Source organism: Tyto alba, unplaced genomic scaffold (assembly GCF_018691265.1).
Source record: "Tyto alba isolate M040663 unplaced genomic scaffold, T.alba_DEE_v4.0 Super-Scaffold_14, whole genome shotgun sequence".
NCBI classification, from domain to species: domain Eukaryota; kingdom Metazoa; phylum Chordata; class Aves; order Strigiformes; family Tytonidae; genus Tyto; species Tyto alba.
This window is the reverse complement of record NW_024881276.1, coordinates 52,121,336-52,134,515: the sequence shown is the minus strand read 5'-3', so window position 1 is coordinate 52,134,515 and position 13,180 is coordinate 52,121,336. Positions and strand designations below refer to the sequence as shown.

Below are 13,180 nucleotides of genomic sequence, written 5' to 3'. Positions count from 1 at the left end.
TCACTGACTTTCTGTGAGGAATAAATGGAAATCTAGTGGCACATCTGGTGCTGCCTTCAAATCAATTTACAGTAGTTAAATAGATTTGAATTGGCACTCACTCACATGAAGAACCTGTCGTGCAGCTCTTTGTTCACTTCACCCCACTAACCAGGCTCTTAAACAATTGCATTTACCTTAATGCAGATTTTGTTGGAAAAAAAGATTATATTTTGCACATGACTGAGGTTTAAGGCAGTTAATGAAATTAAAGCAAAGAACTCCCAGCACAGTAGGAAACCTGGATAACAGAAACAGGCATTTAGTCAGCACATTTATGTTCCCATGGGGGCCGAGGCTAAATATCAGGGCCAGGTTGCATCCAGAGGGGTGAGGAGATGACAGCACAACAGTATTTCTCTACACACTGCTCTAGTCAAGTTTATTTACACGTTCTAGAGAAACAATGTTTTTAAAACAGATTTCCTCCAGTGCAGGCTAGGAAGTGTAGATAATGGAGCCATGTATTTGCTCTATCAAGTTTTAACAAAATTTGCAGTGTTTGAAAAGCAGCTTAGGCAGTTTATCCAGTACCATCCATACGGGTCAGCCCTGAGTAATTTTGGAAAAGACGTATCAAAGAAAAAATCGAGTTTACGGAGGGAAAGGTGGAAAGCAGATCCAAGTCTGGAAATTGTCTCCACAAAACAGACACTTTTTTTTTTTTTTTTTCTTTTTCTCCCTGATTTAAGTAAAAGCAAAATAACATTCCACAATCATCAAAGCATGTTCTCTTATCATAGAGTAGGCTTTAGGTTAACAGCATATTTCTTGATCTTTCTCCGTTCCCTTCACTAAACCAGATCATAAAAGGTGAGAAAGAGCAGTTTTGTCTAGAGCACTTTTATGAGTTAAAAGCATTATTTTGTGCTTAAGGCACTGGGCCAGATCTTCGGAACATCTGCTTCAGTTCCTGCCTTTTCCACAAACTTCCTGTGTGACAAAATATATTTGCACTTCAATTCCCTATCTACTAGGCAAGGATTGTGTTGTTTTATTGTTTTACAGAGGTGGTCAGTTCGTGGAGTCTGTGTGAATACCTGCATGGCCCAGTTCAGTGAAACTGTGACTTCAGGCTGTGGACAAGGGTTGATTACCTGGTATTCTGAGTACCCAGTCCCAGCTCTATCACTGTTTTCTGTGGCTTAAAAGTATCTCTCTCAATATATTCACCTGTAATATGAGAATAATGCTGCTTGCTTACTTCCAATGGCAGTTGTGTGAATAAGTTGTTTGCAATGCTTCCTAGCGCTTAGACCTAGAAATGTGATGGAAAGATGGAAATTATTTTGATCACATGAACCCCATCCACTAAGGTATCATCTGCATAGGAGAGGCGTCCTTTCACTGTCAGTTTTGATCCTTCTGCTCACAGAGCTTCTTCCCTGTTGTTTCCAACATGAAAAAGTTCATTCAGACTTCACACATTATTATCTCCTAACTTTCAGATGTACAAATCCAGATGCAACAGTGTGAAAGATGAGGAATGAGTAAATGATGGCTGCAGTCTAATCTTGGCCAGAATGCGGTTAAGATTTTATCTTAACAGTGCCTTTGGTGTCCAGGGAAAGGCACTGACCTGCAGGCAGTCTTATAGCTTGTGCTTAATTGGAATGCTGGCCCTCAGCCAATGGCAGAAAGTCAAGTTGTGAAACAGGAGAAATATTTGAGTCAGCTCCTGAAATAGGTGGAGCAGTCACAGGGAATTAAGTCTTCTTACCACTCACTCTAGGCTACATCTTTCCTTTCAAAGATTTTATTGTTTCTATGAATTCCTGATAATTTTTTTGCAAGATTACAATCTCAGCCTACAAAGCACCCAGAAGATTGGTCCTAGCTGGAAATGATCTGACATAAACTGACAAATTTCTAAGAAGTCTACTTTTCTGTAAGGGCACTGATTCTTTGAAACAAACGCTGCAGACATCTCCTTTGGACAGATAATTTCTGTTGTGGGTTAGTTGAGGAAAATGTTTTAAATTTATACACAGAACCATTACTTTCCCAAACGTAAATATGCTAATTATCTGGTCCTGTTCTTGTAGTGCTATGAATCTTTCCCTTTAATCTTTCATTGAAGAACAAAAATCTATGTTCTCAAAATTACAGATTCAAATGTTGTCACAACCTATTTATAATGCAGTATTTCTTTAAACTGTGTGCTGGTCCTGTTTCTGCCTCCTAACTGAAGGGACATATTTTTCTGTAATGAAGGGGGTTTTTTTCACAGTAATGCAGGGCTCAGCAGTTCTGTGGAGCACTGAGCAAACAGTGTCAATATATTCCTTGAGCTGAAAAACAAAAGGAAAGCAAGCAAGCAGGCTTTTGAGGAAGGATTCAGCTTTTCATTCCAGGGTTCTTACTCACAGCAGTACACATTCCACAAGGCAGCCTGTTCCTGATAAACATAGGGCACACTCTGCTTTCTTGGGAGCAAGCATTTTCTAGTAATTTAAAGGTGAATGTTTGGATTGATGAAATGATAAGCTAGGTGTCTTGAAAGAACACAAGACATCAGGCAATCGTATGCAGATCTGGTCATACTTCCTCTAGAAGCATACCACATGTTGTGGCGTTCCTCAGGGACTCACCCCTGGGTACCCTGAAGTACTTTCTGAGACAAGAAGCTCTGAAGGCTTTTTTCAGGATTCCCCTTAGCCCCAGGGAAATAACCACTAATATTGCTATTGTGGTGAGTCTTGAGAAGAGGATGATCAGATAGTACAACATGGCACCTGCTTCTGGAAAGCAGAATATGAAGAAAAGGTAATAAAGAAGGAGCACTGTGGATTGGGAATGTTTAAACAAGCACAGTGTGTATTCGATGGGAGACAAGAATCCCTTCACACAAGCCTGGAAATACTTAGTAAACAATTAAATGAACAGTGTTGGCTGGTTCTAGACTGAAGGATTGCTTAGGAGGTACCCTTAAGTACTAGGCATAGTTTTTAGAAAGTCATGCCTTTCACCAGACTGTCCATTATAGAAAAGGTTTGTAATATGCAAACAAGTCTGGCTTTTGCTAGCTTTATCAGCTGGTCTAGAAAGAGATTACATCCTGACTCACTTACAGCTTTAGGCTATTGTAGCTACAGCAACATTGCTGCATTTTAATGTTGTTACAGACTCCCTAGACAAAAAGGGTATAAAGGACCAGCTTGTGAAAATCTATGATTCTTCAACAACTTCAGCAGAGTTTTTCTGGTTTACATGAAGTGAGAATCAGGCCTGTATTATACATCAAGTCCTTCTTTGAGGCCACTGTCAAATCTGGTGTGAAAACAGGAGAGTTTCATGAATTTGTTTCAGAGCAATGATCCAGGTAGCTAAATAGAATTGAGCCAGTGAGAGTGGAGATTACAGAGATGTGCAAATGTGTAAAATGAAAAACTGAAGTAGCATCTTGAAAGATTATAAAAAATAGGTCAAATAATACAGTCTGGTGACAAATATTGCAAACAAGTAGGATTTTTACATCTGAAACTCAGTGCAGAGAATTTCATTCTCAAAGAGAGGTCAAATTTCCAGATGCTTCCTGATAACATGGGAGGCACTCTGTGCCTGCATGCAATTCCTCACTTACATAATGCATAGGAAACAAAATGATCTAAACTCCCAAGGCACTTGACCCTGTGTGCAGTTGTCTAGGAACAAAATTATGTACAAAATACATAGATATTATCAGGGCCTTGTATATATCAGGATTCCATAGCAGTGGAACTTGCTGAAGAATTGTGGTCTTGACTCTTGCTTGTTATTAGATATTATATGAAAGGGAGGAAGGATTTTGGAAGTCCTCAAGGAAGTCTCTGTGGTGGCATTTTGCAGACATCCAGTAAATTACAGTCTCGTCCCTAAATAAACACAGACTACAGAATGGGAAGATGCACCAGAAGGTGTAAATCACAATGGTAGTTGCAATAGCTGTGTTTAAAAGGAAAAAAAAAAAGGGGGGGGGGGGGGAGGGGGAAGATGGGAGCATATAAAATGGATAGGTTTCTAGACTGTATGTGTGTTAAAATACCTTTGACGATGACAGCCAAGTATCATTGGTGAGTGTACTGAACTATGATTTTAATGTTATATGTGAGAAGGTGAATTTGGAAAGAAAACATTCCATTTAGAAACAGCACAATTAACCATATCACTGCAGAATAATTCTCTAACTCTGTCTTCTCGCCATATTCATCCCACAAGCCCAGGCTGCCTTCCTTACCATTCCAGGTGTGAAAAGTTCCCTCTGCTCTTTGTCTACTTCCCAGAATTTCCAGCTTTTGCCATGCAAATGTTTTAACTGCCAATAGCCAAATATGAAGAAGTATGGAGAAGGCATAAAATTAATTTATAATGAGTATGAAACTAAAAAGCTTCTTTGGACAATTTGAGTTAATGCTCAAAGTATTTTTTTAGAAACTCTTACTTTTAAAAATATAAATGAAACAGATGTGAGATTTCTAATATGCTATTCCAGAACGATTCATACCCGAGTTCTTAGGTACACATCAAATATGAATATGATTATTTTTAACTAATCATGGATACCAATATTAGCAACATAACTGAAATTTGGTGACATAGGTCACATTCTAGAATCCTGAAAATAGGCCAGCCTATGCTCTGATGACATTTTATCTGGGGAAAAAGAAGACATGCCTTGTACAATTTTTTTCAAAAGTATTACACAAAATAAAAATTATGCATGTATTGTTTTATAGTCCTAGACATGCCTCCATAGTCTGAAGAGTTCTCTTACATGGCCACGAAAGCATTTAAGTTGCATTACACAATTCCTATAGGGAATAATTGTGAGACCACAGTTAAGACTCAAAATTAAGTAAGCCTTCATTATTTCTGAATTAGTATATTTATAATTAAAGGTACTAATTTTCTTCTTGTCCACATAATTTCCCAACCGTCAAACAGTTATTTTATATTTAAGAACTGGATCAGATCTTATGTTCAATTTAAATCCAGCTTCTTTAAATAGATGTTTCTTAAAGTTCAATCCACAACTGTCAGTTAGCAGGTCTAGGACTCATTCACACTCAGGCTAGATAATATTTCATGGTGCTAACAGAGGCCCAGACCATTCCTTTCCTATTTTATTTCAATTTTGACATCAATTTGTCAGTTACCTTTTACATTGCGCAGCCTCAGATTGGAATCAGACTACAGAAACTGCAGCCACAGCATCCCACCAGGACACAGGGAGTCCTGGTGCAGAACCTGTCTGCAGCCCAGGAAGGGGAAGATGAAGCCAGCAGCAACGTGGATGCAAGTCAAGAACTGGACAATGATGCCAAACAGAGCAGAAGTAAACCCTGCTAATGGAGCAGTGCACGTGTGCCTGCGTTGGCACTCCAGTTCGGTGAGTTTGGCACTACGGTTTACAAGGCCATGTCTTAGAGTTACTTTCCCAATCTCTGCTGGAGCTTTCTTAAGAGTTGGTCTGTGATGTGTGGAAAGTGAAACTGTGGATATGTCTCTGCCTTATTCATATTCTTCTAAATATGATTTTATGAATCGCAATGTTGGCTGATAAGGTTCCAGACTGGCACAACTCCATTAGATGAGCAGTTGTCTGTCCTGCTATGACAGGGCTAGTGTGTGTTTGGGGACACCTGATAATTATCCAAAGTGAACAGAGTCAAGTTAAGAAAGCTAAGATGGGAGGAGGTTATCTTGGGAAGGCAAAAGCCAAATGTGCATCTGATTTCATGGGCAGACCATGATCAGACATAGGCAGACCACAATGACGTATCTTGTTACAAGATTTCTAAACTCTGTCAAAATTGTGCCTAAGCACAGCCTAGTCCAACAACTATTTGAGCCTCACCAGGAAAAGGGTAACCTAGAGGAGCACTATAATAAGGAGTAGGAATTCTACAGAACAAAGCAGAGAAGCATTCAGGAGTCAAAGAACAAGTAGTTAATCCCCTAGAGCCTGAGGGGAAACTAAACACCACTTAAAGCTTTCTGAGGCCAAAGAGAGTTTTCCAAACTATCTGTATTAAAGTAGATCCCTCAGTCCTAAACAGCAGTGGCAACTTTGAATATTTTTTTTCCTTTTTGGATTTTTACTTTCCTTTGGGAAAAAAAAAAAAAAAAAGACTTGATGTTCTGTATAAAAGCCTCAAGGTCCACAAAGTACAATCTCCTGTTATGGCAAACAGTCATTTAATAAAAATTTACTCACAAACTGTTGGCAGTCCTTTAAAAATATATTTGGTCTGCTTGCACCTATTATGTCAGAAGGCTGGCTTAGTAACTCCTTGCTCTGCTCTTTAGAAACCTTTTAGCTGTCATTTTGCCAATATCATCTTTTGCAATGAAGATCAAATTCCTTCTATCTATGAGCTTATGTAATTGCTCATTTTAACAATATCACTCTTTTGGGCACCTTAGCAAAATAGGCTCTTTATGCATGTAGTATCCAGTCTCCTGACCAGCCTAGCATCCAGTATCTGAATGTGTTCTATGCACCCAATCCAGATCAAATTAGTTTTTTAAATAATAGTGACTAGAACATGACATTCCAGGGGCCATTTTATTATTTCATATAAAATGAACTTAATATTTCCTTATCTCTGTTAAAATATCTTGCCTCTCAGATGAGCATCACATTTGTCTTTTTCATGTCTCCATGTCAGTCACGTCTTATAATTGGGCCATCAACCTAACACATGGGTCATTGTCCCTGAACACCTCCAGTGGATAAACTGCCAACTTAAATGAGAAATTCTTATTAGTCTTTGCATTTTGTTGGAGTTTAGCACATTTCTAGTACTCCTGACTTAAAAATTTTTCTTGTATGATATTCTGTTCCCTCTCCTTATACAATATTTTGCCACTGTACTGAAAATGCCTCCGACTGTGTCATCAACAGATTTCATTAATAGTCTTTGTGCCAAGGCCATTCATGAGAATATTTTATAATATCGAGTCCCATAAACAGTCCTGGAGGATGTCTCTTTGTAATCTTCCCTGAACCCTCAGTGATAAACCTTTGTTCTCGCTTTCCCTTACTGTCCTTGTCAAACCCTCTTGTTAGTATCATACACATTTGTATTCACATATTCAGGTGATTCCTATACTATTTCATATCTTCACTTTAATTGATGAACTGTATGAGAATGCTTTACAGAAGTCACGATAGATTTACTGCATTTTCCTTTCCTAAATAAAGTTGATTGTTGTCAAAACCAATGCCAGATGGATGTTATCTTTCATAAACTCATACTGCATTTTGTCCTGTTTTTCATTACCTTTATGCCTTGTACAATATTTTCTTTCACAACATGTTCTAAAGCACTGTATACTATTGAAGTTTACAAGTGCATCATCATGTTCTTTCTGTATTGTTAAACACAGAAGTAGTATTTGCTGTACAGGATTAAAAAAATAGCCTCCATTTTCTTTTGGTATCTTTGGCAGATAATCATTAATTTCTGATTTGTTAGCACTGTACAGTGGTCCATTTTTTTAATGATTAAAGACTTTTTTTTCCTTTTTTTTTTTTTTTGGTCTTTTTGTCAATTCATACTTCATTGCTATTTTTTCTGATCTCCAAGGCAGAGAAATTTTAGTTGATTAATTTCCTTTTCCATTTCTTCTAAGATTTTGCTTACTCCCAATATATTTCTCTCAGGTAATTGTTTATCCTGTTATAGCTAGGCCCCTCTTCTAAAACTATGCTTTTTTTTTTTTCCTTGGGATTCAAGTTACAGAAGATTTTTGAATCTCCCACTTACAAATTCTCCCAAATTTTCTCAACATTCAGGACTTTCAGCTATTCAGTCCAGCCTACTTCACCAAATGGTTCACTCTGTTTTATAAAATTTCTTCTTTTTTCCAACACTGCTTTTTGTTTATTTAAAATAATTTAATTTATATTGATCTGATGTAACTCATGATCATCAGACCCCAAATTATTTTATGCTACTGTTGTTCTTTATCCAGCTGGAGCAAAGACCACAGTCCTTACTCAATAGCTCTTTACAGTAAATTCTCAAGCTTTTTCCTTCCCTAGGGTAAATGAAAAACATTACAACAGAAAAATAATGTATTTCTTTATTAGAACAGCACATCTCTCAGTACACGACGGCAACTCTCTTTACAAAGTCTCTGATTTATAGTGATGAAGAGGCTGATTCATTCAATACATAGTCTTTTCTTTCCAATGAAAAAACATTTGTCTCATTTTTTTCAAGACACATGGTACCTATTACAGTGATGCCCACTTTATTCTTTAAGGCTAGAGCCCTACCCCATGAATAATCCTGATAATTTCCAGTGGTCCAAATTTAGGGCATGATATTCTGAGAAAACATAACAGAATCTGACCCTAAAGGAAAGGCAGTGAAGGCTACTGAGGGAGACAAATTTTTACTGTGTTACAAAGGAGTGTGCTAGTAATTGTGGGAAGAAATTCAGGTTAAAAAAAAAAAAAAAAAAGGATATCAGGAAGAAATATACTGAGACCAAAATACACTACAGTCCAGAGACATCTTCCAAAGGGAATCTTGGAAGAAGAAAAGCCTTGTACTTTTAAAAGCAGATTTGACAAAGCAATAGAATATGTCCTGCATTTTTAAGCTGCCTAGCAGAGATTTTTTCCATCTGTAGCTTCCATGTGTCTGTGTTCCCTACCTCCTCTTTCCCTGACAGATGTTCTACTCCTCATTAAATAAGGAAGTAACAGCACCCTTTACTGACTGTTCTTCAGTTTTCACCCATAATTTAACCCCAGATTTCAAGTACTGCTGCACTGCTTCCCACCTGTTCCACTGAAATTAATTCCAGCTAATTTCTGTCTCTTAGGTACTGTTCCTGTCTGTGGCTCATCAAAAGATGGGGAGGAAGAAATGCTACCTACAATTTAGCAGTTCTATGATGAAAAAACTTATTTTTAAGGCAAAGCTTGCAACCTGTGGGTAGGACTCAAAACAAAATGTTTTTTATTCATTCTGTGTAATATCACATACTGAAGTTTGAGGCACCAATGGTAGGTGATTGATTTTTGTAGAACTAGTTCCCATATCTCTAATTTCTTTACAATTTTTCTATGTATATTGTTAGATTTACATGCATTCCCCCATCAAACATTAGGCTGGAGTCATTCTTAATCTTTCAGGGTTAATTAATCCATCATTAGATGGGCCCATGCAGATCCATATGAAATGCTTTCTTTTAAAACCAAGCTTTCTTACATCAGCTTTTGACATTTTATTCACTTCGACAAGCTGATTAATGGTGTCAGCATTGTACATTTGCTTTGCAATGAATACTAAGCAGATGTTATACTGGCTTGTTGCCCCACACTGAGAATGAAGAGGTAAATCCCATGAGACCTTGCTTTTGTTAGTAGGTCAGTTACCAGAAGGTCAAATACTGTCCCTTAGTCTGTTTTATACATAAATATGATATTGCTTAATCTTAGCTATTTCAATTCAGGTCTTCTGGGAGGGGCTTTATATTAGAAGTACAGGGCCAAAAACTGACGTGTCAGACTAGGAAAAACGTCTGCTGACAGTGAGGGCAACTTTTTCTGTAAGGATTCCAGGTTGAACCAGTTGTGAGTTGCTCTCATTATACTTTGCATTTTCTCTCTCAGCAGGCATGCAGGCAAGGTCTGTATGGAGAGGTTACATCTTTTCATCAGGCCAATGAGATGTCACAAAAGAATGTTTCAGGCATGCAAGTACCTTTTTAGGTCTGAAGTGGAAGCCACAAACTTCAAGCTCAATACAGAGCGAGAAGAGAACAGTTCTTCCAAAAAATCAGGATCAGCACCCCTAGGATAAAAGGAAATGTTAGCAAGAGATGAGATGGTAACTCATACATAAGCATTTTCCTTTAACATGGGCTAAACTTCAGAAATGAACCCATTCAAGTAGAACTACATCTGTTTGGCAGAAGAGAATCATAGAATCATAGAATGCTTTAGGTTGGAAGGGACCTTAAAAATCACTTAGTTCCAACCCCCCTGCCACAGGCAGGGCCCCCTTCCCCCAGCCCAGGTTGCTCCAAGCCCCGTCCAACCTGGCCTTGAACCCTTCCAGGGAGGGGGCAGCCACAGCTGCTCTGGGCACCCTGTGCCAGTGCCTCACCACCCTCACAGGAAAGAATTTCTTCCTTATGGGTAATATAAATCTACCCTCTTTCAGTTTAAAACCATTAACCCTTGTCCTATCTCACTCCACTCCCTGACAAAGAGTCCCTCCCCACCTTCCCTGTAGCCCCCTGTGAGCACTGGCAGGCCGCTATAAGGTCTCCCTGGAGCCTTCTCTTCTCCAGGCTGAACAACCCCAACTCTCTCAGCCTGGCCTCACAGGGGAGCTGCTCCAGCCCCCTGAGTATCTTCATGGTCTCCTCTGGACCTGCTTGAGCAGGTCCGTGTCCTTCTGATGTTGGGGGCCCCAGAGCTGGACACAGCACTGCAGGGGGGGTCTTACGAGAGCAGAGTAGAGGGGCAGAATCCCCTCCCTCGACCTGCTGGCCACACTGCTCTTGCTGCAGCCCAGGACACGGTTGGCTTTCTGGGCTGTGAGCACACATTGCTGGCTCACAGTCAGTTTTCCATCCACTCATACCCCCAAGTCCTTCTCCTTGGGGCTGCTCTCAGTCCACTCCTCACCCAGCCTGTATTTGTGCCTGGGATTGAACTGACCCATGTGCAGGACGTTGCACTTGGCCTTGTTGAATTTCATGAGGTTTGCCTGCGCCCACCTCTCCAGCCCATCAAGGCCCCTCTGGATGGCATCCCTGCCCTTCAGCATATCAACCACATCACACAGCTTGGTGTCATCGGCAAACTTGCTGAGGGTGCGCTCAATCCCACTGTCCGTGTCACCAGCAAAGATGTCACGCGGGACAGTGTCAGATGCTTTGCACAAGTCCAGGTAGATGACATCAGTCACTCTTCCCTTATCCACCCACACTGTAACCCTGTCATAGAAGGCCATCAAATTTGTCAGGCACAATTTGCCCTTAGTGAAACCATGTTGGCTGTTATCAGTCACCTCCTTATTTTCTGTGTGCCCTGGCACAGTTTCCAGGAGGATCCACTCCATGATCTTGCTGGGAACAGAGGTGGGACTGACTGGCTTGTAGTTCCCCAGGTCTTCTTTTTTTCCCTTTTTAAAAATGGGGGTTGTTTCCCCTTTTCCAGTCAGCACGAACTTCACCTGACTGCCACAACTTCTCAAATATGATGGATATTGGCTAAGCCACTTCGTCTGCCAGTTTCCTTGGGACTTGCAGATGCATCTCAGCAGGTCCCATGGACTTGTGCACCTTCAGGTTCCTTAGATGATCTCAAACCTGATCTTCTCCTACAGTGGGCAGGTCTTCATTCTCCCAGGCCCTGACTTTGCCTTCTGCATCTTGGGTGGTGTGGCTGGAGCCCTTGCCAGTGAAGACTGAGGCAAAAAAGCCACTGAGTACCTCAGCCTTCTCCATATCCTGGATAATCAGGTCTCCTGTTTCCTTCTGGAGAGAGGCCACATTTTCCCGAGTCTTCCTTTTATCACCAACATACCTACAGAAGCTTTTCTTGTTGCACTTGATGTCCTTGGCCAGATTTAATTCTGTCAGGGCTTTGGCCTTCCTAACCTGCTCCCTGGCTGCTCGGACAGTTTCTCTGTACTCCTTCCACACTATCTGTCCTTGCTTCTGCCCTCTGTAGGCTTCTTTTTTGTGTTTGAGCTTGTCCAGGAGCTCCTTGTTCATCCGTGCAGGCCTCCTGGCGTTCTTACCTGACTTCCTCTTTATTGGGATGCAGCACTCCTGAGCTTGGAGAAGGGTGATCCTTGAATATTAACCAGCTTTCTTGGGCCCCTCTTCCCTCCAGGGCTTTATCCCATGCTACTCTGCCAAGCAGACACCTGAAGAGGTCAAAATCTGCTGTCATGAGGTTCAGGGTAGTGAGCTTGCTGTGCAACCTCCTCGCTGCCCTAAGGGTCTTGAACTCCACCATTTCATGGTCACTGCAGCCAAGGCTGCCCTTGAGCTTCACACTCCCCATCAGACCCTCCCTGTTGGTGAGAACAAAGTCCAGCATAGCACCTCTGCTCATTGGCTCCTCTATCACGTTGAGAAGGAAGTTATCATCAGTGCATTCCAGGAACTGGAGTACTGTGTTCAGCTCTGGAACCCCCAACATAAGAAGGACATAGACCTGTTGGAGCAAGTCCAGAGGAGGGCCATGAAGATGATTTTTTTCCCTAAGCATAGATATCCTAGTTACTTGCATTTCATTAAAATAAGTCCTTCTCTGACTTAAACAACCAATGCATTTTAAGCCTGTTTGTTTAAACTATTGAAAGTTTATATGCACTAAAACCCTAAATGTGTCTTTTTCTTGCTGAAGACCTTTTATGTCCCCGGTGTATCTTTCCCTGTGTAAGCTGAGAGTCTCAATTGTGACATAAAGTGCTTTCTAATAGAATTCATCGCCTTCCAGTTGACTGTACCCTTCCCCTTGAATATGGATTTGCAAGCAAGAAAGCTATTGAAAGGTCAGGGGATAGAGAGATGAAGCACCCTGAACGGAACAGCACTTGTTCCTTCTGCCACTTCCAAGTTACTGACTTCCTTGCTGTCTCCATGCATTAATTTGCATAATAGAGGTGATCATCTGGTCTTTATTACGGCAGATTAAGTGTAAATCAGTTACCGAAATGTAAAAAACATCTAGGGAACTCTTTGCACACTGGCATACAAATGAAGGTCCCAGTGCTGCCTAGGGATACTGGAGGTGGCAAACAAAAAATACTAGCATTGCTGATTGACTTTCATTGTTGCAACTTGTATCAGAGGCTACAGGAGGATTTTGCATTCTTTGTGAAAGAAGTGTTTCTTTTAGTTCATCTCCCTTCTCCTGTTGCTGTAAAGTTGTTTAAGAGACTGGACTTCATATTTCCGTATATAACTTGCCACCAAAACCATCCCCATTTTTGACACCCTCTCCTAAGTGGGACTCCAAGCTGGGAGATTTCTGCTTCCACTGAGATATAATAATGTACTTAATGGCCTTCTTTTAAACACCAAACCTAAAGAAAAGACCCTCCTGATTGCAACATTTTACTGAGCCATTATGCTTAGAATATCTTTCCGGTTTCTCTGGTGAGACACTATTTTA

The 13,180-nt window shown here is 40.4% G+C and overlaps 1 protein-coding gene across 1 annotated transcript in view; it reads left to right on the top strand.

Annotated features, from left to right (window-relative positions):
* LOC116964757 overlaps positions 1 to 13,180 on the top strand; it is a 207,398-nt gene that overhangs the window by 187,912 nt on the left and 6,306 nt on the right. The window contains exons 3-4 of the mRNA XM_033005295.2: positions 5,191 to 5,407; positions 8,860 to 8,972. Coding sequence (XP_032861186.1) covers positions 5,191 to 5,407; positions 8,860 to 8,972 — 330 coding nt within the window. The remainder of the gene's footprint in view (positions 1 to 5,190; positions 5,408 to 8,859; positions 8,973 to 13,180) is intronic.